This window comes from Salvia splendens, chromosome 19 (assembly GCF_004379255.2).
Source record: "Salvia splendens isolate huo1 chromosome 19, SspV2, whole genome shotgun sequence".
NCBI lineage: Eukaryota > Viridiplantae > Streptophyta > Magnoliopsida > Lamiales > Lamiaceae > Salvia > Salvia splendens.
The window spans coordinates 24,009,238-24,029,802 of NC_056050.1; the positions used below are offsets into that span (position 1 = coordinate 24,009,238).

The window sequence follows — 20,565 nt, forward strand, 5'->3', positions numbered from 1 at the left end:
AATCACTCATTTCGAATGGTTGGAAGAAATAGTTTACTCATAATAAAATTAGATTAGTTATGGTTATGTAGTTAAAGCATAGTATAATAATTAGAAGTTATTAGTACGAGATCAACAAATTAACTTTGAGTACTTGTCCTTAATTACATACTCCTTTTCGGATATTCCAAAATACAATCCACTTTTTTACTAAAATAACTTTTAAGTTTTTGTGAAAAAAATGTGTCGCAATTAATAAAGGTCAAATTATACAAGTTTACATTTTTCAAAAAACACATGTATTTTCTGAATATGTGCAAAAAATGGAAATGGGCTATCTTGGTAGGATTTTGGAATATGATATTACAATAACACGTGTCATATGGATTGAACACATTCATATTCCAAAATACTGAATACAACCAAAATCAAATCAGACAAAACGAGATACGATAAAATCAAACATCAGATTAAGTTTAAAAGAAGGAATTAAGGAAGAAAAAATACAAACAAGAACAAGTCAAAACTTTTATCACAGATTCCATAGTTCAGATCAGAACATGTAATGAAGTTTATCCATAACAGATTACAACTGTATAAAGACAGAGCAAACCAGATTTGGTAATTTCCTCAATAAATATTTTACTATTTGCCTTCCTCTTCTAAAATAAGAAGTTCATGCCAACAACTTAGATAGTGTGAAGCTCTCTGAAGTAAAATGTGTAATTATCCCCTCCCGTTTATCAACTTCCTTTACTAAACCGTAACAAACGAACAAGTTTCTATTTTTTCGATAACGCTAAAATAAATACCACACGATCCAGAACGAGGTATCTTTAACATGATCAGACGAGAAAACGAGCAGTGCTCACATTATTGCTCAGTAACGGAAGCAACTTTCCGGGATATCATAGACTCGGCCATGTGAATAGCTCTTTGAGACCCGGTGATGGTAACTTTCCTGCAAGAAGAGTAAAGTGAGTAGGGGTTGTGTTTTGATTAGCTGAGTATGAGAAAGAGCATGTTAGCATACCTATCTGATGTCCCGGACATGAAATCGCCTCTCTCCGATATCTTTATCCTGGCTCCACTAAGCTGCAGTAGAAAAGACACGTAAGTACAAAGAACGAGCCAAATTGAATTTTGAGACCTTTTACATACCTGGCTCAACTCCGTAATATTCCTTCCACCACGGCCAACGACAATTCCGATGTGTTCGTCTGGAATGCCAATAGTTACGGAACTGCTTCTGTCCTCCTGAGCCTGCACAAACACACTTACTGTTCATAAACACTCATAATGACCTGGACATGGCACAACTTACACATATGCTATACATACAATTAGTGGATGTTTCTATTGTAAGATCTTGCAGCAGAGTATGAAATATCATTGCATTTACTCTCACATAATATGAAAGGATGACGAGCAACTTTTTGTTAGAAACCCTTTGCGGTAGGAGTACAAGTTCATAGCCACTTAATCAAACTATTCAGCACAAAGTAGATTACACAAAATAAAAGATTGAGCAAAATGATTAAATATGATCACAAACCTTGTTCGGAAGCCTATTATTCTGATACTTCCCTCCAGCACCATTTGGTCCATAATTCATCCCATTATATGCCACCGCTGAAATGGAGGTTACAAGCAATGATAAACATAATCCAAACATATGCATTTTGTTAGATTTCAAAGAATAAACAATTAGGCACATCCCATGAAGGTATTTGTCAGGACATTTGCAACATATGCTCATCATGTCAGAAGCTCAAAACCTTGGCAATGGCTGTTGGTACTACTCTATTATCTTTGTTTTCTTCTCATTTCTTTGTTCCAAAAACAAAACCTGACACACATACAGTTTTCTGAAGCATTTTCAGCAAGCATGCATCAAGAGCTTGTTTGCTTGAGTTAACACATCTTAATCTCAATTTCAAGATTTGTTGGTTTAGAGAACTTGAAAACAATTTTTGTAATTCTACTACCCTACTTTACACACAAGATTCCATTTACAATACAAAAATGTCAACCATGTTTTAAAAAAATGTTCATTATTGCTCATACTTCTCAGGAACATTCATGAAATGATTTGACATCCACAAGCAATGCTCTCTCACAATTTTAAAACAAAAATTGATTTTTATGATTACATAATTCCCCCAAACATTGATACTCCAACTTCAAGAATTCTTAACCTAACACCCTCATTTTTACCATCAAAACGAGTGACCTCTAATGTTATCCAGCTGCAACCCAGCAGCATATATACTCGAAATAATCCAAAACAGTGCAAAAAAGAGCATCTTATAATAAGTTAAAAATTTAGTTTTTCCCCCAATAGAAGGCTTAGATACTGAAGATCATCAACTTATGGAACTATTGGGTTTCACATTGTACACAAGGGCAATATTTGTATAATAGTCAAACTATTAAAAATTAAGTGAGATGACATAGCTAAAAAGGAAACTGCATTGATTAACTAATGAAGTTCTTCATTCATTCGAAGGAATGCTCCAGATTCATTGTTTTTACATTTTTTTCTGGTGAAAATTATGTAGCATCACAAGACAATATTAGCCAAAATATATCCCTTTAAGATAAGTATATGACATTTGTCATTAGTACCAACAAGTAGAAGGGTGTATTGTTATAATTCATCAAGAAACTTGAATCTGGGTCTCACAGCTGTAGGATTTTGCTTTCATCAACAGTACAGAATATAGAAGACAATATGTACAGATATCATTGCAATGGAAAACAAAAGTCAACAAGTATATGTTTAAGAGAATAATACCAGCATATGGAAATGGAGTATTGGCAGACTGCAGGTAATGTTGATCCTCTACCAATTTCTGTAGGATAAGATCAATAGCTCGCATTTGTTCTTCTGGGGCACCACCCACAGTCACTAATCTATCATGCAAGCCAGGGTAAAAGTTGTCCTGGGGTGATATTTTAATGCTAGCTCTGGAGTCTTCAATCAGTGACCTGTTTCAACAATTAGTTAGTTTCAATCCAAACATATATTACATCTACCTGCATAAGCTACTCATGTCTCTCTGATTACATAACAGCTTATCCAAAGACCTCCAAAGACAACTCAAATAGCAAGTATTACACATTTTAGTAGGATCTCAATAATTGAAATTTCTAGTCAAATACAGGTAAAATTGAGAAAGTCTTGTGCTAAGTCTAAAAGATAAAATACCAAGTGAGCTATGATAGGTAATTCTGTTCACTTAAAGTACAGTGACAGATAGAAAAGGAATAGTCACTTCTCTTGTGGCATAATAACCTAGTAGTGAATCGCTTTTAAGATTAAATGTGTACAAGATTCTTCTGTGGGCAGGAAAAGATTATAAATTTACAATTTTAGACATGCATCCAAAGGAAAACATAAATGATCTCACATGCATTTGCATCTTTTTATTTACATACTTACTTAAACATAAATCTGGAAATGTATGGCTTAACAAGGAAATCAAACTATATGCTGACCTTATAATGGCTCCACCTTTTCCAATTATTCCACCACAAGAGCTATTGGGCACAACCAGTCTAATTTTCGACTCAGGGTCAACCTGACCACCATCTTCCACATAAAACTAATCGAAGAAGAAAATATACCCATTTAGTCAAAAGTCATCTATCCAAATGGTCCTCTACAAAAACATTTAAAAATTGTCCTCACCTCATCCAGTAGTTTAGACATAATGAGATCAAGTGCTTTTAATATGTCGTCAACTCTTCCAGATACCATGACAACCCTATCAGATGTGCCAGGAAAGTACTCATAGTTGCGCGACAACTGGATGCGTGCTCCAGATTGTGACTGAATATCATTGATTGTTGAACCACCTTTTCCAATTACAGAACCAGCTTCAGCATTTGATAAAAGGAACCTAACATGAGTGGTCTTCTCTTCGCTATCTGTCCATTACCAAAAAAACAAATAAAGAAGAATAAACTTATGTCTGTGAATTCATGCATCAAAATGATAAGGAAACACCCCAGAACAGTAAATACGACTGTTTATACATCAAGATAATTGGGACACAGTCATCCAGTAAAAATTTTGAAGCTTTAAATGAATAACTTCCTTCGATCCATACTAATCAGACGAAGGTTGAGATCACAATATTTTTAGAGGCTTTATACTACAGTATTTCTCACGAAATTAGTGTTTGGAGAATTGGAGACATCATCATTTCAAGTAAAAAAAATTTTAAAGCAACATTGCCATTTTCAGAAACAAGACATTATTGAGAGTCTGAGACATCCGAATACAGCAATCCAATTTTAAAGAAATGGGATATTTTATTCCTGCTAGTACGACATATCCCAGCTCAATTGATTGAGACCACAAAACTTTGCAAAAAAATCTCCAAAATAAAGACTGTCGCAGATAAGGCTGTCTCGCAATTCAGCTCCACGAAATAGCAACAAATCATAATCCAATCTCAACATCCAACGTCGCACACGAACAAAATCAATAATCACAAAACAAAATTAAAACACTGCCAATGTCAGCTCCAATGGTTTCAAACCGACAAATTACAACCGATTTAATCCACAAAAATGACATCAAACCTCATCTCATTGCAATTCCAGCTACTAAACAACAAACGAGCTGAAGGAAACATAAATTCCACAACTAATCCAAAATTTCACCCAATAAAACACATCCGTATCAAACAGATCTTCCGAAAACGAACAAAAATCAAATTATCACCGCAAATGTGCATGTAGAAAATGAAATTAATACATATAATACGTAGAGGAAGGAGAAACCTGGCGGAGGAGGCGATGATTTGCGCGGCGACGATTGATTCTGCTGAACCTCGGGCGATACCTCAACGTATGCAGTTTTATCACCTTCCATTGCCATGAATGCCTGAACAACAGGATGCAATCGAGTATAGTTATGTAGATGTAGAGAGAGAGAATGCAGAGTTTATGGTCAGAGCTATCGAAATCTAGAGAGAGAGAGAAGCGAGAGTTGAATAAACGTGTTGTGATTTTTTTTAATTGCAAATGGCCTTTGTTAATTAAGATTTACAATTTGGGCCATTTATTATAACTAAGCCTGTTTATAATTCCTGGGCCTCCATTTCATGGGCTTTGAATCAGTTAAACTAATCCAATCATTTCTTTTCTCTCTTATGATATTAGTCAATGGATTGCAAGTTTTTTTCCCTTTTTTATAAAAGGATTGATAAATGATAATGATTCATCGCTTATCTGAATTGTCTAAAATTCTGAATCTGAAAATTCAAAACACGAACTATGAAATCTAATCTGTTCGAAAAAATATGAAATTGTATAAAATATTTAAAAAAATTAAAAATCCGATACCAAAAATCCAAAATTTTGAAAATCTAATAAAATTGTAAAATCTAGTAATACCAAATAACATAAGAATTGTTCAGCATAAAAGTTTTATACTTGTTAGGTTTATGATTACAATATATTTTTATTATTGATATAAATATATTTCGGATTACTTTGGATTTGAAAATATTTAATCTGATCGGAACATCCTAAAAATTTATATAAAATTTGATCTTGTCCGAAATGAAATTCGAAATGTCCGAACTAAATTCAAAATTTCGGTTTAGCTTGATTATGATCGGATTTTCGAATTTCGGATATTTTGCTCACCCGTAGTCTAATTTGAGTGAAAACTTGATAATATGAAGTATTGTTTGTTGAGATTAAGTGGAGATTCGATATATTACATCTCAACTACTTGATGCAAGATTAGATACTGGTTTGTAAAAAAGTGTGAAACAACTCATTGTTATACAGACATTTACCACATTGCAAAAGATTAGTGCTACATGCTCGGACTGATCAGAATCATAATCCCATAAAATTAATGACGAAACCAGCTGACACTCGGGCCTAAACTAATGTTAATAATTGTGTGGTATTTTTTCGATATTTGCATCACTAGAAGCAATTGTGATAGTGATAGTATAAAATGCGAGATAGATGGATAATGAGAGAGAAATAATTAGATGATAGTAGTATAAGTGAGAGACATGTACAATGATTTTCGTTAAAAACAATGTCAACGTCGAAATAGCCAACAATAGCGTTTGTCACAACTGTTATTATTAACGATTTTGATCGGCAACTGAGTATCGTATTTAATGTAAATTACAAATAAATGATTTAAAGGTAAATTGTTTTCATTAATAAAAAGAAAAAAAGTGGTTGCTGCTAATAAGGTGGTTCCAATGTCGAACAAGCAATAAGATTCGAACACATGCCTTAAAGGCTGAAGACCTCAATCATAAACATGGAATAATAAATAAATAGGAATAAAATCTAAAATACATGCGGCCTGTGGCCCCTCAAGTTCTAATGTAGCTTCGCCCTTGCATAAGAGCATCCCCAACCCCGTCCTCAATTCAGACCCCGAGTCCCCTTCACGTCATTATTCTCATAAATTTGAGTCTTAAGTCACAACCTCTCAAACCCTGTAGGCCCCATCCTAGGTCACAACTATTAAATTGTACTATTCACAACTTTAACTTATTTTACTCGTAAAATAGAATATGTTGAAGAATTAAAACCGAGAAATTCATTGTTCAGTCGAAAAAAGAAAATTACAAATCCTAAAAAAAAATTACAAATCCTAGAAAAAAAATTACAAATCCTAGAAAACAAAATTACAAGCCCTAGAAAATAAAAAAAAATTAAAAAACTAGTTCTTCGTTTTGGCGCGAAGGTAGGCGATCATCTCATGGTGCAACACGAGCTCGAACTCCGACATTGTCGATGTATCCCTCGATGTCAACTTCGTCAAGTGGCCCATCCGCAACGTAATACTCATATCCGACGACATAGAGTCGGATATCTTATCCAGGGAAGGATTGGGCGGCGGCGGCGGCATAGCGGAGTAGCTCGTAGTTGCATTCCCCTTCGTTTTCCTCTTTGTTGCCTTTGTTCCCATCGGACGGCTTTGAGTGCTAGGGGATGAGAGGAAGACGTCGTCGTCTGTCACGTTGAGGTCGATTGTCGGACCTCCTTCGCTCGAAGAGTAGTTTACGGCGGTGGAAACTTTGGTTCTCTTCTGCGCCCCACTTGCCGCCGGTTCTGCTCCACCGGTGTACTTCGGGCTCTTCTCGACGAGCTTCCAAACATTGAAGTACTTGAACTGCCTCTTCCCATCAGAGAAGAACTCCGCCCTGGCCTTCTCCACGAGGTCCATCTCGATGTGCCCGCTCGGCCACATCCGGACTACGTTAGTCCACCTGCCATTCCACTTGTCCATCTCCTTCTGGATCCGACCCTAATGCTTGCGTAGCTTCATGTAGCTACGCTCAAACGACCCTCTAGGTCGACCAACATTGTATTATCTGCAATCCACTGCCAGAACACTTTGTCGCTCTGCTGGTTGCCGATGATAGAATCCTCAGAGACGTCGACGAAGTTCTTGGCCAGCCACAATGTCTCCTGCGGACTATACTTCTTCGGCCCCTCCTCATTCTCAACCTTGCCCTTGCCCCTCCCTTTCAGCTGGCTCCATATCACTGATGCCGTACTCATCAGTACTAACTGGCGATGTTATTTCCATGTTGGTAGACAACCCCGGACTAGGCGTTGCATTTGGGTTGGGCGACGTCGGCCCGTGCCAATTGTTGGCGTTGACGAAATCGTCCATATGTCGTTGGTCGCTGTTAAATCACTCCATAGGAGCCAGAAATATTGAAATACAAAAGGATTGAAATAGAGAAAGTGTGGAAGAATGGTGCACAAATTGAGTATATATAGGCAAATAAAATAAAATGGAGGGGACTTGTGACCCGGCCTGCAAGACATCCAATGTCGAGCCGGGACTCTTCGTGTGCGTCACGGGCACGCTTAACGCCAGCCGGGACGGACCCCGGGCGGGCCCCGGGACGCGACTATGGCACCGGGACCGTCCCAGGCCGGAAGTTTGGTGCATTTAAGGCGGTGGGCCGCGGGCCGGGACCCAAGTGAGGTATGGCCCGCATAGTTGGGGATGCTCTAAATTACTAGTTTGCAAGTGCTTGCTGAGAGAAAAGGATAACATCGACAAAATGGCCCGAGAATAAGAAACCATCATAAGCTACAATGTAACAACCCATCGGGAGAGGTGTTGAAAATGGGTGTCTAGAAGACCAACGACGATATGGTCATCGTAGATTTCGATGCAGAGAAAGGGTGAGAAAATAATGATACCGAATGATAAGGAGATCGAGTAACTTGGTGTTAGTAAAACTAAGGTTAAGAACGAGTATCATATCCACAAGAATCAAAACAAATTATCAGAATTGCAATATGGATGTACTAACTAGATGACTAGAGGTCCTAGGTTTATTTGAGTTTTTCTATTCAAAGTAGTACTTATAATTAATTACTCCATGAGCTTAAATGCACCACAAATTCTAAGTTGTTCTATTAAAAATTTCGGCCATCTCTATCTTTTTTCCTCTAAGGTTGAATTAGAGAAATCTGCTTGCGGAGAAGTGGCGCAAGTAATCCACAAGCTTAAAGGGACAAGATCGTTGTCATTTTATAAGCATGAATATAATCTTGTTATTATTATTATTATTATTATTATTATTTGCTTGCTAAATTTGCATCTAAATCTATAATAGTTATAAATCGATTCTATAATATCCTAAACTCGATCATTGGTGTTGTCGTCCATAATCAATTACTACTATCAGTATCAAATAAGTTTTGATAAAATTTAAGAGGGAACTTTCAAGTAAGTGCAGAAGTGGAATATAATTCAAAATTCATTTTGTCATGCCACTTTGGCGCCATCGAATAGAATCCGCGTAGTCAATGAATCACCAACTAATCTGTACTGTCAAATTTTTTAGATCCATCTGGACGGCTCATAACCTCGATCCGCGTCAATCACAATCCACCAATCAAATATCGCCCCTCTTTTCCTATATAACAAAACCCTACTGTTAGCAAACTCTCACCTTCTTCACATTCACGCAAATTCTCTTTTAATTCCAATCCACACTCTCTCTCTCTCTCAAAATGGCGCCGAAGGCCGAGAAGAAGCCAGCGGAGAAGAAGCCCGCCGCCGAGAAGGCCCCCGCGGCTGAGAAGGCTCCGGCGGAGAAGAAGCCGAAAGCCGGGAAGAAGCTCCCCAAGGAGGCCGCCGCCGGCGATAAGAAGAAGAAGAGGAACAAGAAGAGCGTGGAGACCTACAAGATCTACATCTTCAAGGTGCTGAAGCAGGTGCACCCCGACATCGGGATCTCCAGCAAGGCGATGGGCATCATGAACAGCTTCATCAACGACATCTTCGAGAAGCTGGCGCAGGAGTCGTCGCGGCTGGCGCGCTACAACAAGAAGCCGACGATTACTTCACGCGAGATCCAGACCGCGGTGAGGCTGGTGCTGCCTGGGGAGCTGGCCAAGCACGCTGTTTCTGAAGGGACGAAGGCGGTTACCAAATTCACCAGCGCTTGATTGCTGAATATTTGGTGAATTTAGGGCTTATGTAAATTAGGTTTCTTTTGACTTTGGGAAATTAGGGCTTTTGTGTGGAATTATGTGTTTTTGCTATGAATGGATTTAAATTTCTAAAATTGGTTCTAGTATTGCGATAATTGAAGTTGAATTGTGAACTGACTATTACAAATTTCTTCACAATTATAAGCAGAATCTCTGTATCAAATGGTTAGTATTTATTTGAGAGGATAATTAGTTATTGCAAGTATATTCGAGTGTTAGAATGAATTATTATGAGTTTGGTACCACAGTGTGAAGTAAATTAATTAAAAGCGGCGTATGGTTTTTAGTCTTTTGTCCAATTTATAGTAGTAGGTAGTACTATAAATTATCATTAATATTTGATGTACACACTTTGTGTTTTGTTGAAATAGATAACCAATGGTTGCTACTCCACAATTTAAATTAGACTATAGTAGTAATAATTTATGTCACAAAATATACTGTTTTGTACATAACCTATTGGGATTTAATGTATCCTTAAAATAAGAAAGGCATCGTTTTATACAAAATGACGTAGCTAAAGAATTCTTTTAACTTATTTGAGAAAAACATGTACTCTACATAATATCCTTAAATTTTTAAATTTAATTGAGTTTAATTAAAAAATAATTTTGTTATTTGTTATATTATTATGTAGCAATAAGAAAGAAGTTATATATAAATTTTATGTCAAATTGTAACATGATTTCAAGCTTGATTTGAATTAATTATACAATATTTAGTAAAAAAAATAAGTTTTTTCTTAAATATACAAATATTTAAGTTAAAATTTCAAAATTTTTTTGAAGTGTTGCAAAATGATTAGTATCAAATTTATTTAAAATCCATTAATGTTTATAAATCGATTTTCAATGTAAAATGTTACTCCCTCTGTCCTCAAATAGGAGTCCCGTTTTGCTATTTTAGTCCGTCTGCGAATAGTAGTCCCGGTTCACTTTTACCATAATTGATAATAGGGTCACACCTTCTACTAACTCATTCCACTCACACTTCATTTAAAACTAATATATATACAAGTGAGATCCTTCTTCTACTAATTTTTTTCCACTTACTTTTATTAACATTTCTTAAAATCTATATCGCTCATAAATGGGACTCATAATGGCATACATGGCAGACATAAAGTAAAAAAAAGTTGGATTATGTATTCTACGGTTACTACTACATAATGAGTATCATGAGATTTGATGTGGTGTGCGCTTGAGCGCTCCCTCCACGTCATCAGACTCTCACTTATCCTTTCTTTAATTTAATTTTTCTCATCTTCTCCTTCTGTCAATTTCTTATTTTCTGCACCACTGTTCCATAGCAATCTTCTAGTAGTACTATCCAGACAAAAAGAAAATATTGCACAGTTGCTTGTAAATCTCTATTGACTGTCTCTCTCTTCAGAAATTTACCGTCCCTTCATATCTATTGAAAATATTGATTTCCTTTCCCTTTGGCACTGCACGTTTTCTATTATTCTTTTTTTGTTGAACTATTGTAGTATCATTTTTCACATCGTTTTCTTACAATTGGAAAGCCCCAATTTTGTTCTCTACATCTGATTTTGTTTAATAACCGAAATAATTGAAACATGTCACCACACAGCAATAAATTGAAAGGTGATGATAGTGCTTTGAAAATCACGCACGACCTAAATCCCTAACGTTCGGTAGAACGGAGAACAACTATGAAGAGATAAATCCGGCACCCGTGAGGGTCGGCGGAGGAAGAATCTGGGTGGTTGTGCGCGGGTTCCAACCCATCGGGCAGCGACTGCAGATCAGATATACGTCCCGGCTGTGCGGTGAGATTCCGTCGGGCAGCAGGTGGCGTAGGGATTAAGGATTCAATGTATTATGCAAGGGACTTGGCCAAAATAATATATTCATTGAATGATTAAAATGATAACATTCTCTCCTATTTATAATACTAGAATACTATTACCTTAACTTATTGAATAAGAAAATAAATATATGGAAAAGATATGGTGAATCAAAATATACTAAATAATTGAGATTTCCTAGGGTATGGGGATCGTATCAACTCCCCCATGGTTGAAATCCACCTTGTCCTCAAGGTGGAAACTACGAAGCAATGAAGATAGGAAGCTTCCCTCCTGGATCAAACGTGCACGGTCGTGGCTGATCATGAATCAAATTATGTATACTCGACCCGCACCATGATTCAATTATGCCAGTGAACATAATATGTGATCTTGAGCACTTGGAGTTAATATATATTGCTCCAATTTTTCTATTTGCCAGGCTCTTAGTTAGACTAGCGATATCATCATAGCAAACAATATTCTCCTGAAGTAAAATCCCAACATCATCCTTTATCTCCAATTCCCTTTGTGTTGGAACAACAAGATCACCAATCTTATCATCATATGCCACGGTGAGCACTTGCGATGACTCGTTGTCGTTCTTGACAATCCCTTCGTTCTTGACGAACTCTTCAGGGGACTCGTTGTTTGGAACATCAAGAGAAGCACCATCATTGTGAACAACGGTAATGTCATTGGGAACATCATCACCGAATACTATCGTGGGAGTATTATCAGTTTTCTCTTCGGCTAAATTTTCATCTTAAATGTTCTCCTCAAACCACGCGTTCAAACGGGCGAGCAAAGCGGCTTGCTCTAACCTATAAATACGTAATTTCTCGTTGTATTCGTCTAAGGCCGCTTGTTGGACAGACGTGAGTAATCGAACCATGAGTTCGGGATTATTGGGGAGACCACGCTTTTGCCTCGAATCCCTAAACTTTCTGGACTTTTGAGGCAGGTGCACAGAGCCGGATCGGGTCCAGGCAGCTGCAGGCCGCATCGTTGTGTGGTGACTCAGAGATTGGTCGAACTATTGTGGCTCTCCAGACGGGTGGTAGCTGCGGCGGGGTTGGTACGGCTGTTGCCAATCCAGGGGGTCGGTAGGTTGATTGGGTGGTGGCTGGTATGATGGCAGATGGTGGCACCGGGGCTGGCGGCTCATGTACGGGTTTCTATCAGGCTGATAGGGATGTGACTTGTCCGGTTCCAAACAGGATGGTTGTTCCCCGCAGGTAGAACGACGCACGGGCAGTGGTGGACAGCGATGATTGGTTCGATGTCTGGGCGGATCCCAGCCACTAGGTGGACGCAGCGGTGGCTGATCATAATCCGAGTATCCCTGCGATGCCCGGTGAGGTGGTGGTTCCCAACAAGAGGGCTGCCGCGTCGGTGGAGGGTCATAGGGATCGAAATCCTGGAGTGATCGGTTACCGGGAGGATCCCAACAGGTAGGGTGGCAGATCTGGACCGACATTTGGTGAGGCGGTTGCGTATCCAGGTGGTATTTTGCACGGCGCCCAACTTCGGTGTAGCTGCGTGACATATGGTGGTGGTCGGCGTATGCGTATGACATGTTGATGGATTGAGGCGTGACAACGGTGGAGATGGTAGTGATGCGGAGGTTCAGCTCTCAATAAAAGCACCAGTTGTTAAGGACCTAAATCCCTAACGTTCGGTAGAACGGAGAACAACTATGAAGAGATAAATCCGGCGCCCGTGAGGGTCGGCGGAGGAAGAATCTGGGTGGTTGTGCGCGGGTTCCAACCTGTCGGGCAGCGACTGCAGATCAGATATACGTCCCGGCTGTGCGCGGTGAGATTCCGTCGGGCAGCAGGTGGTGTAGGGATTAAGGATTCAACGTATTATGCAAGGGACTTGGCCAACATAATATATTCATTGAATGATTAAAATGATAACACCATCTCCTATTTATAATACTAGAATACTACTACCATAACTTATTGAATAAGAAAACAAAGATATGGAAAAGATATGATGAATCAAAAGATACTAAATAATTGAGATTTCCTAGGGCACGGGGATAGTATCACACACATTCGTACAACTAAAATGCCTTGGTTAAATCACAAGACTTACAATAGTATCTTCATTGTGTTGATATTGGAGATGAAGAGTGGTTGGGTAGCAACTGTCAAATTAATAGGTTGTTGAAGCAACTGAGTGTCAGAGAATTTAGCAAGCAACAATGAAAATTCAGATCTTGATAGAGAGTGGTGGATAAAATATTTGAAACATATCACTACAAAACAAATAAGATTGACGAGCAGTGAAAGGAAAAAAAAGATGAACGACATGGCGTAACCCTGTTTTCTACCATCGCAATGTTCTTCTTTCGCCAGATATAGGAATATATCATTTAAAAATAGCGGGCGGCCATAAGCCGGTGAATAAGAGAAGACAACAGAGGGAAGAAAAGATAGAAAAGAAAACGTAATGTCGCTCATGCGTCACCCAAACTTGACACGCAGCAGATCAAATCTCTGACTATTATTACATGGGATTTAAAATGAGAATAGGTAGTAAAATATCTAAGTGAGATTTAGCAAGTATATAAGACTAGAGGCGTGTACAAGTTTAACATGTTTCGAATAGAAGAGTTTGCGGCAAGGTATATTTCTAGTCGTATCCAGTTCTACTACTCCATCGTGCCATAATAATTATCAATCTTACTGTGGACACGGATTTTAAGAAATAGAAAGAAAAGTTAGTAGAATATGTAATCCACTTTTTTATATTTATTTTATAATAAAATGTGAATGAAGTAAGTGACTTATCATTTATAGTAAAAAAGAAATATGACAATTATTATAGAAGGGACCGAAATAAAAAAAGTTGACAATTATTATAGGAAGAGAGTAATGTCCTATTACATTTTTATTAAGACATAATGACAAATTATGATACTAATAAGCTTGCAAAACATCTACGGACTACGAACTTGATTTTTGCAATATTAATTTAATGTACTCTCATTATACAATAAAATTCAAAAAGTATGAATTCTAAACAAGTAGACAGTTAGATGGAAAAGCTGAAGTTTGAAAATTAAGAATTAACAATTTGGAAATCCTAATTGAGTTTTTTTCAATTAACCAAATTCAGCATTCTTTACAAACACAAAACACCTTAATTCAATCCCAAATCTAAGAAGCACAAAAACAAACCCTAACAAATCAATCAATTCAAGAGCTAGTGAATTTGGTAACCGCCTTCGTCCCTTCCGAGACGGCGTGCTTCGCCAGCTCTCCAGGAAGCACCAGCCTCACCGCAGTCTGGATCTCGCGCGAAGTAATCGTCGGCTTCTTGTTGTAGCGCGCCAGCCGCGACGACTCCTGCGCCATCTTCTCGAAGATATCGTTGATGAAGCTGTTCATGATGCCCATCGCCTTGCTGGAGATCCCGATGTCGGGGTGGACCTGCTTCAGCACCTTGAAGATGTAGATCTTGTAGGTCTCCACGTTCTTCTTGATCCTCTTCTTCTTCTTGTCCGCGGCGCCGGCGTCCTTCGGCAGCTTCTTCCCTGCCTTCGGCTTCTTCTCCGCCGGAGCCTTCTCTGCCGCGGGGGCCTTCTCGGCGGCGGGCTTCTTCTCGGCGGGTTTCTTCTCTGCCTTTGGTGCCATTTTGGAGAGAGGGATTGAAGATTTGGATGCTTGTTTGCGAGTGAAGAGTGAAATGGTGTTGCTGTGAATGCTCGAGGAATTGCTATATAGCGGAAGAGGGGCGAGGTGTTATTGGTGGATTCTGCTTGACGCGGATAATGATTGTAGACGGTTGATGAGATCTTGAGATGGGCGGTGTGGATTAAATACGCGCGCGTTCTGAATTGAGTCGTTGGTGAAAATTTTCAAAATTTGGCGGTAATCTCAATTGGCATGGAGATGGAGTGCTCCTAGTATTTATTGTAAAGAAATTTAGCAAACGCAATAACAATTAATAAGGTGTATTTATTGTAGAGTTGTTAATGTGGTTTTGAAGCTCATTGACTGAGATTAGGGAGTATAACATTTTTCAGAGATATAATTATTATTTAAATTATTAATTTTGTTAAATTCTTTTTAGTTGTAAATATAAATACTCCCTCCGTCCCATGTTACTTGCACTTATTTCCTTTCTGGGTGTCCCAAATTATTTGCACTCTTTCCATTTTTAGTAAAAATTATCATCTACAGCCGTAATATTTGACTTTGCTATACACTCATTCCTTAATCTCCGTGCCAAAAAGGAAACGTGCGAGTAGTGCGGGACGGAGGGAGTATTAAAGAGTTTCCATTAATTGAGCCACGTCATAAGGAATTTCCACTACACTGCCACGTCATAAGGAATTCCCACTGCACTGTGGTGTTCATAATGCCCACCACCACCACCACTACCACTATACTACCACTACCACTACTGGCCATTACGAATATATAAAAGAAATTTAGAGAGAAAGAAACTTGTTAATACAAGTGGTGCGAATGAAATGAAGTTCAACGTGATGTATATATAAGAACAAAAAAAAAATTTAATGCATTAAACGGGAATTCCGCCGATGGCCGCGGAACTGCGAATTCCTTCGCGGAATTCCGTATCCGTGGAAGGGACGCGCAATGGCTTACGTCGGCCACGGAATTCCCGCACGCCGGTGGGAATTGCGCGTGGACGTCCGCCATTGCGGATGCTCTTAATAGTTCTAATTTTGATTTTTTATAAAGAGAAATAACTCAAATCAATGATCATCAAAATGGTAAGCCAAACCTCTCTAGCATCAAACATACCAATTACCATATGCAATTTGAGATCTAAAAGTGAAAATGATAAATTCCAATGTCTTTCTCCATTCTCGATTCTTTTAAGAGTGTCCACAATGGGGGAGCCGCGGCCCGCGGCTCGGTGCGCGGCCCCCCATTGCAGAGAGCCGAGAGCCGGGGCGCAGGGCTGGGAGCCGAGGGTGAGCCGCGGCCGCGGCCTTCACGCGGCTGAGCCGTGGGAGCCGCGGCCCTCCACTGCAGCAGGCCGCGTTACGCGGCTGGGCCGCGGGAATATATTTTTTTTAAGTTTCGAAAATTACTTTATAAATATACACTCTCATTTCCATTTTCCAACTCCATTTTACTTCCATTTTGCTCCAATCTTTCCTTCCAATTTCTATACAACCTTGGAACTATGGATTCCGACGGCGAACAATTCCAACAGGCGGTAGATCTGGAGTTCCAAAACCTTGTTGCAGCGGTGCAACGTGAAGCCGACGAGGCGGAAGATGCGGCGGAGGCCGCGGCTGAGGCGGCGGTAGTCCCTCGGCCATTCTATCATCGATGATTTTTCGACCGTGATCATTCCGGTGCTGACTGTCGGTTGATGGAGGACTACTTCAACGAGAACGCCCGTTATCCGGCAGAAATTTTCCGTCGGCGATTCAGAATGTCGCAACGTCTCTTCGTCCATATAGCGACGTGTTTGGCGCAGCGGTTCAGGTGCTTCAACTTGCGATATGATGCCTTCGGCTGACCCGGCTTGTCGACATACCAGAAGTGTACCATGGCAATTAGACAACTTGCATATGCCGGGCCCGCTGACATGTTCGACGAATACCTACAGATGGGCGAAACGACTGCCCTACAGACGTTGAGGCAGTTTTGCAGGGGCATTAAGGATATCTTCAAAGGGGAGTATCTACGAAAGCCATCGGCTGATGATTGCCAACGTCTGATGGATATGCACGGGACTGTACATCATTTTCCAGGGATGTTGGGGAGCATCGATTGCATGCACTGGGAGTGGAGGAACTGCCCGGTGGCTTGGAAGGGGCAATTCACTTCTGGTTTCAAAGGCCGACATCCGACGATGATTCTTGAAGCAATTGCTGATAACCGCTTGCGAATCTGGCACGCGTATTTTGGGGTCGCTGGATCGAACAACGACATCAACGTTCTACGATCGTCCCACCTGTTCAATGACAAGAGCCGGGGTGAGGGTCCGCAAGTTAGATTCATGGCCAACGGCACTCAGTACAACATTGGGTACTATTTGGCCGATGGGATATACCCTCGCTGGCCCGTGTTTGTGAAGACGATCCGACAACCCGTTGGACCGAAGCAAACCTACTTCGCGAAAAAACAAGAGGGTGCTAGGAAGGATGTGGAGCGAGCTTTTGGTGTACTCCAAGCGCGATGGACAATTATACGCTGCCCGGCTCGACAATGGCACGAAAATGATGTCGCAGACATCATGACTGCATGTATCATATTGCACAATATGATAATAGATGACGAAGGATTTGCTGCAGAGCGGTGGACACCGGAAGATGGTGCTAGTTCGAGCTCGGGTACTGCCATGGAGCCCCTGCAGATGGGTGTACCACGTAGTAATGAATACTTGATCCAGCGGTACACCGACATGCGGAGCCAAATATCGCATTCATCACTGCAGGCTGATATGATTGAAGATGTCTGGAACCGTAGAAGTAGCGCCGCAGAGTGATTTGGGTTTCCCCCAGTGTTTTTAAACTAGATCACCTTCGTTGTATAATTTTCCTATTTTAATATAATACAACGAAATTATTGTTACATTTTTTTTAGGTTGTGAATTTTTTTGTTTACAATCCAAATTATTTTATTTTAATTAAATTTATAAATATCATAAATTTAAAGACTAATAAAATTTATTAGACATAAATTAAAAAATATTATTACAAAAGCAAACAAATTAATTTTATTTTTTGGAGAGGACCACATTTCGTGGCCCTATTATTTTTATACATTTCGTGGCCTTTACCATTGTGAAGGCCACAAGAGAGCCACGAATGGTGGCCGGGCCACATTACCATTGTGGACACCCTAATGCCCATATTGTCCTTGTGTTGAGTTTGCATTTGATCGATATTTCTCCTAAAAAACTGATCTTTTTTATTGGCAAGCTCGATTGAAGGCACCAATATAGTAATATATTTACACAAATAGAGTTCTTCAGAAATTGGATATGATTTCGTATTTTTTTTTCGTTAAATATGTTAGGCTGGGCCATAGGAGAGGAGTCACCTTTTTTTTATTCGATATAGCCTATCGGTTAAAATACAATAAAATAACAAAACAATGTGAGATTCTATTTTGCAAATCGGAACCCTTTTGTTTTCTCTTTAAAGTCGCACTCAATTAGTAGATATTATTACAAATCCATCATTTGAAAGTTGTGATCCCCAATTAATTAATTCAAACCAAACCAAAAGAGGAGATGAAAAAGAACCGTGAAAAATCTTCTAGGATACTAAAATATGTTGAGTTCAATACAAATAGAAAAATAAAACCAAAAGAGGAGATGAAAAAGAACCGTGAAAAATCTTCTAGGATACTAAAATATGTTGAGTTCAATACAAATAGAAAAATAATTATAGTTTTGATTTAAATATTATGGGGTGTATTATAATGCTAACTTTTCTTAAATTGTTAACTTGCAAACTCATCAATGTAGGTGGTTTCGGTTTCCACGATAAAATAGTACCAAGATATAATTTATGATTGAGTTGTGAGATTATTTTAGTCATATGGGGTTAGCTATGACTAATTATCCCATGATTATCCATATAGGATTGAGTTGTGGGATTGAATCTCTTGAACCAAACACACTACAAATTTAATCCCGGATACAAACTTGCAAACCGAATACCCCTGTAGTGTATTAAAAAGTCTACACAATCACATTAAAATGTCAACACATATTTGTGTTGACATTTTAATAAACTGTGTTGATATTTAAATATTAATGTCAACACAATGTATTAAAATATCAACTTAAGTTTATGTTGACATTTCAGTATCATTGTGTTGACATTTTTAATACACTACGGTGGTGTTCGGTTTCCAAGATAAAATAATACCAAGATATAACCTATGATTGAGTTGTGATATTATTTTAGTCATAGGGGGTTAGCTATGACTCCATGATTATCCATCTAGGATTGAGTTATGGAGTTGAATCTCATAAACCAAACACACTACAAATATAATCTCAGATACAATCTTGCAAACCGAACACCCCCTACGTTGATGAGTTAGCAATTTAAGAAAAGTTAGCAACGGATCACACCTCTAAATATATATACTCGATAAACATATATACATGGGCAAATAAAAGTTATTCCACCCACCAGAACATGACATTTACTACAATACTTGCCTAAGAGCATCAACAATGGCGCCTGTCCTGGCGGAATTCCGACCGGCGTGCCGGAAGTCAGCGCGCGACTTCCGCCATTGTGCAAGGGAGGCACGGATACAGACATCCGTTGCGGACACCGGAGTTCCGCGGCGTTCCGCGGATATCCGTCGCGACGTCCGTGCGGACGTCCGCCATTGCGTTGACTCCCAAGGACGTCCGCGCGGACGTCCCGATTATTGCATTAATTTTTTTATTGTGGGAAGTCAGTCGGGATGTCCTTGGGGATGTCCGCCACTGTGCAGTGGGATATCCGTATGACGTGGCATCCGCAGTGTGATGTGTGTTTTTGGGATGTCCGCGGGGATGTCTGCCGGTACATCCGCACCACTGCTAAAATGCTCTAAAAATACCAGAAACATAACAATGAAGAGTTGTATCAACCTCATTTTTCAGCCAAGTGGGAAATGTGAAACACTATCAATAACTTAGGATTCTAAATTCTTGTATAAATCAATGAATAAATCCAGCCATGCAAAGGGGTTCAACCCAATGTGGCTTGTTCCCAAAAGAAGCCAACCTTTTCTGACTCAAACATTCATATCAAATGGAGTAGACCCATACCATGTAAGTCCAACAACTAAGATTTAGTATGAATAGTTGTGATATTGATTTATTTGTGGATTCTTGGAAATGGAGTTTTGCTAAAATTATTGCAATTATCATGAAAGAGAGAGAGTTAAATTGTGTTAGTGGTGGTGTGGAGGGAGACAAGCATCCGTGCATGCATGAAGATGAAAGGATTGATTGATTTCATGGCTACAATCTAGTATGTTTTATTTATCCCAATGCTTTTGTCTTGATTGTAATGGACATGCATGATGAAGTGTTTCATCAAAGTAATTTCAAGATGCATACCACACACACATAAATTTAGACTCACCCGTTTCCTCAAACAAGAATTTTGGCAGTTCTAATTCCGGTTCAGAATCGATGGTATTTTTTTACTGATCTATCTTATTTTAGTTTGAAATCGATGATTCTGATTAACCATTCAAATTTACATAAAAAGAATACAAGTACAATATAGTTTAAGGTCA

The 20,565-nt window shown here is 39.1% G+C and overlaps 3 protein-coding genes across 3 annotated transcripts; 1 reads left to right on the forward strand and 2 right to left on the reverse strand.

The window, feature by feature from the left end:
- Nucleotides 1–483: 483 nt before the first annotated feature.
- On the reverse strand, nt 484–5,009 carry LOC121779671 (protein BTR1-like). Its single transcript, XM_042177040.1, has 8 exons — nt 4,774–5,009; nt 3,674–3,912; nt 3,481–3,587; nt 2,777–2,970; nt 1,535–1,611; nt 1,141–1,242; nt 1,013–1,074; nt 484–940 (listed from the first exon to the last, which is right to left on the reverse strand). Exons 1-8 carry the CDS (start codon nt 4,868–4,870, stop codon nt 853–855), a joined length of 966 nt encoding a protein of 321 aa, XP_042032974.1. The 5' UTR covers nt 4,871–5,009; the 3' UTR covers nt 484–852.
- Nucleotides 5,010–8,933: 3,924 nt separating this feature from the next.
- LOC121780358 (histone H2B.3) lies at nt 8,934–9,572 on the forward strand. Its single transcript, XM_042177944.1, has one exon. It carries the CDS (start codon nt 9,016–9,018, stop codon nt 9,451–9,453), a length of 438 nt encoding a protein of 145 aa, XP_042033878.1. The 5' UTR covers nt 8,934–9,015; the 3' UTR covers nt 9,454–9,572.
- Nucleotides 9,573–14,394: 4,822 nt separating this feature from the next.
- LOC121778448 (histone H2B.3-like) lies at nt 14,395–15,023 on the reverse strand. The gene has a single exon (XM_042175800.1). The coding sequence runs from the start codon at nt 14,953–14,955 to the stop codon at nt 14,518–14,520; it is 438 nt and encodes a 145-aa protein (XP_042031734.1). The 5' UTR covers nt 14,956–15,023; the 3' UTR covers nt 14,395–14,517.
- Nucleotides 15,024–20,565: the final 5,542 nt, after the last annotated feature.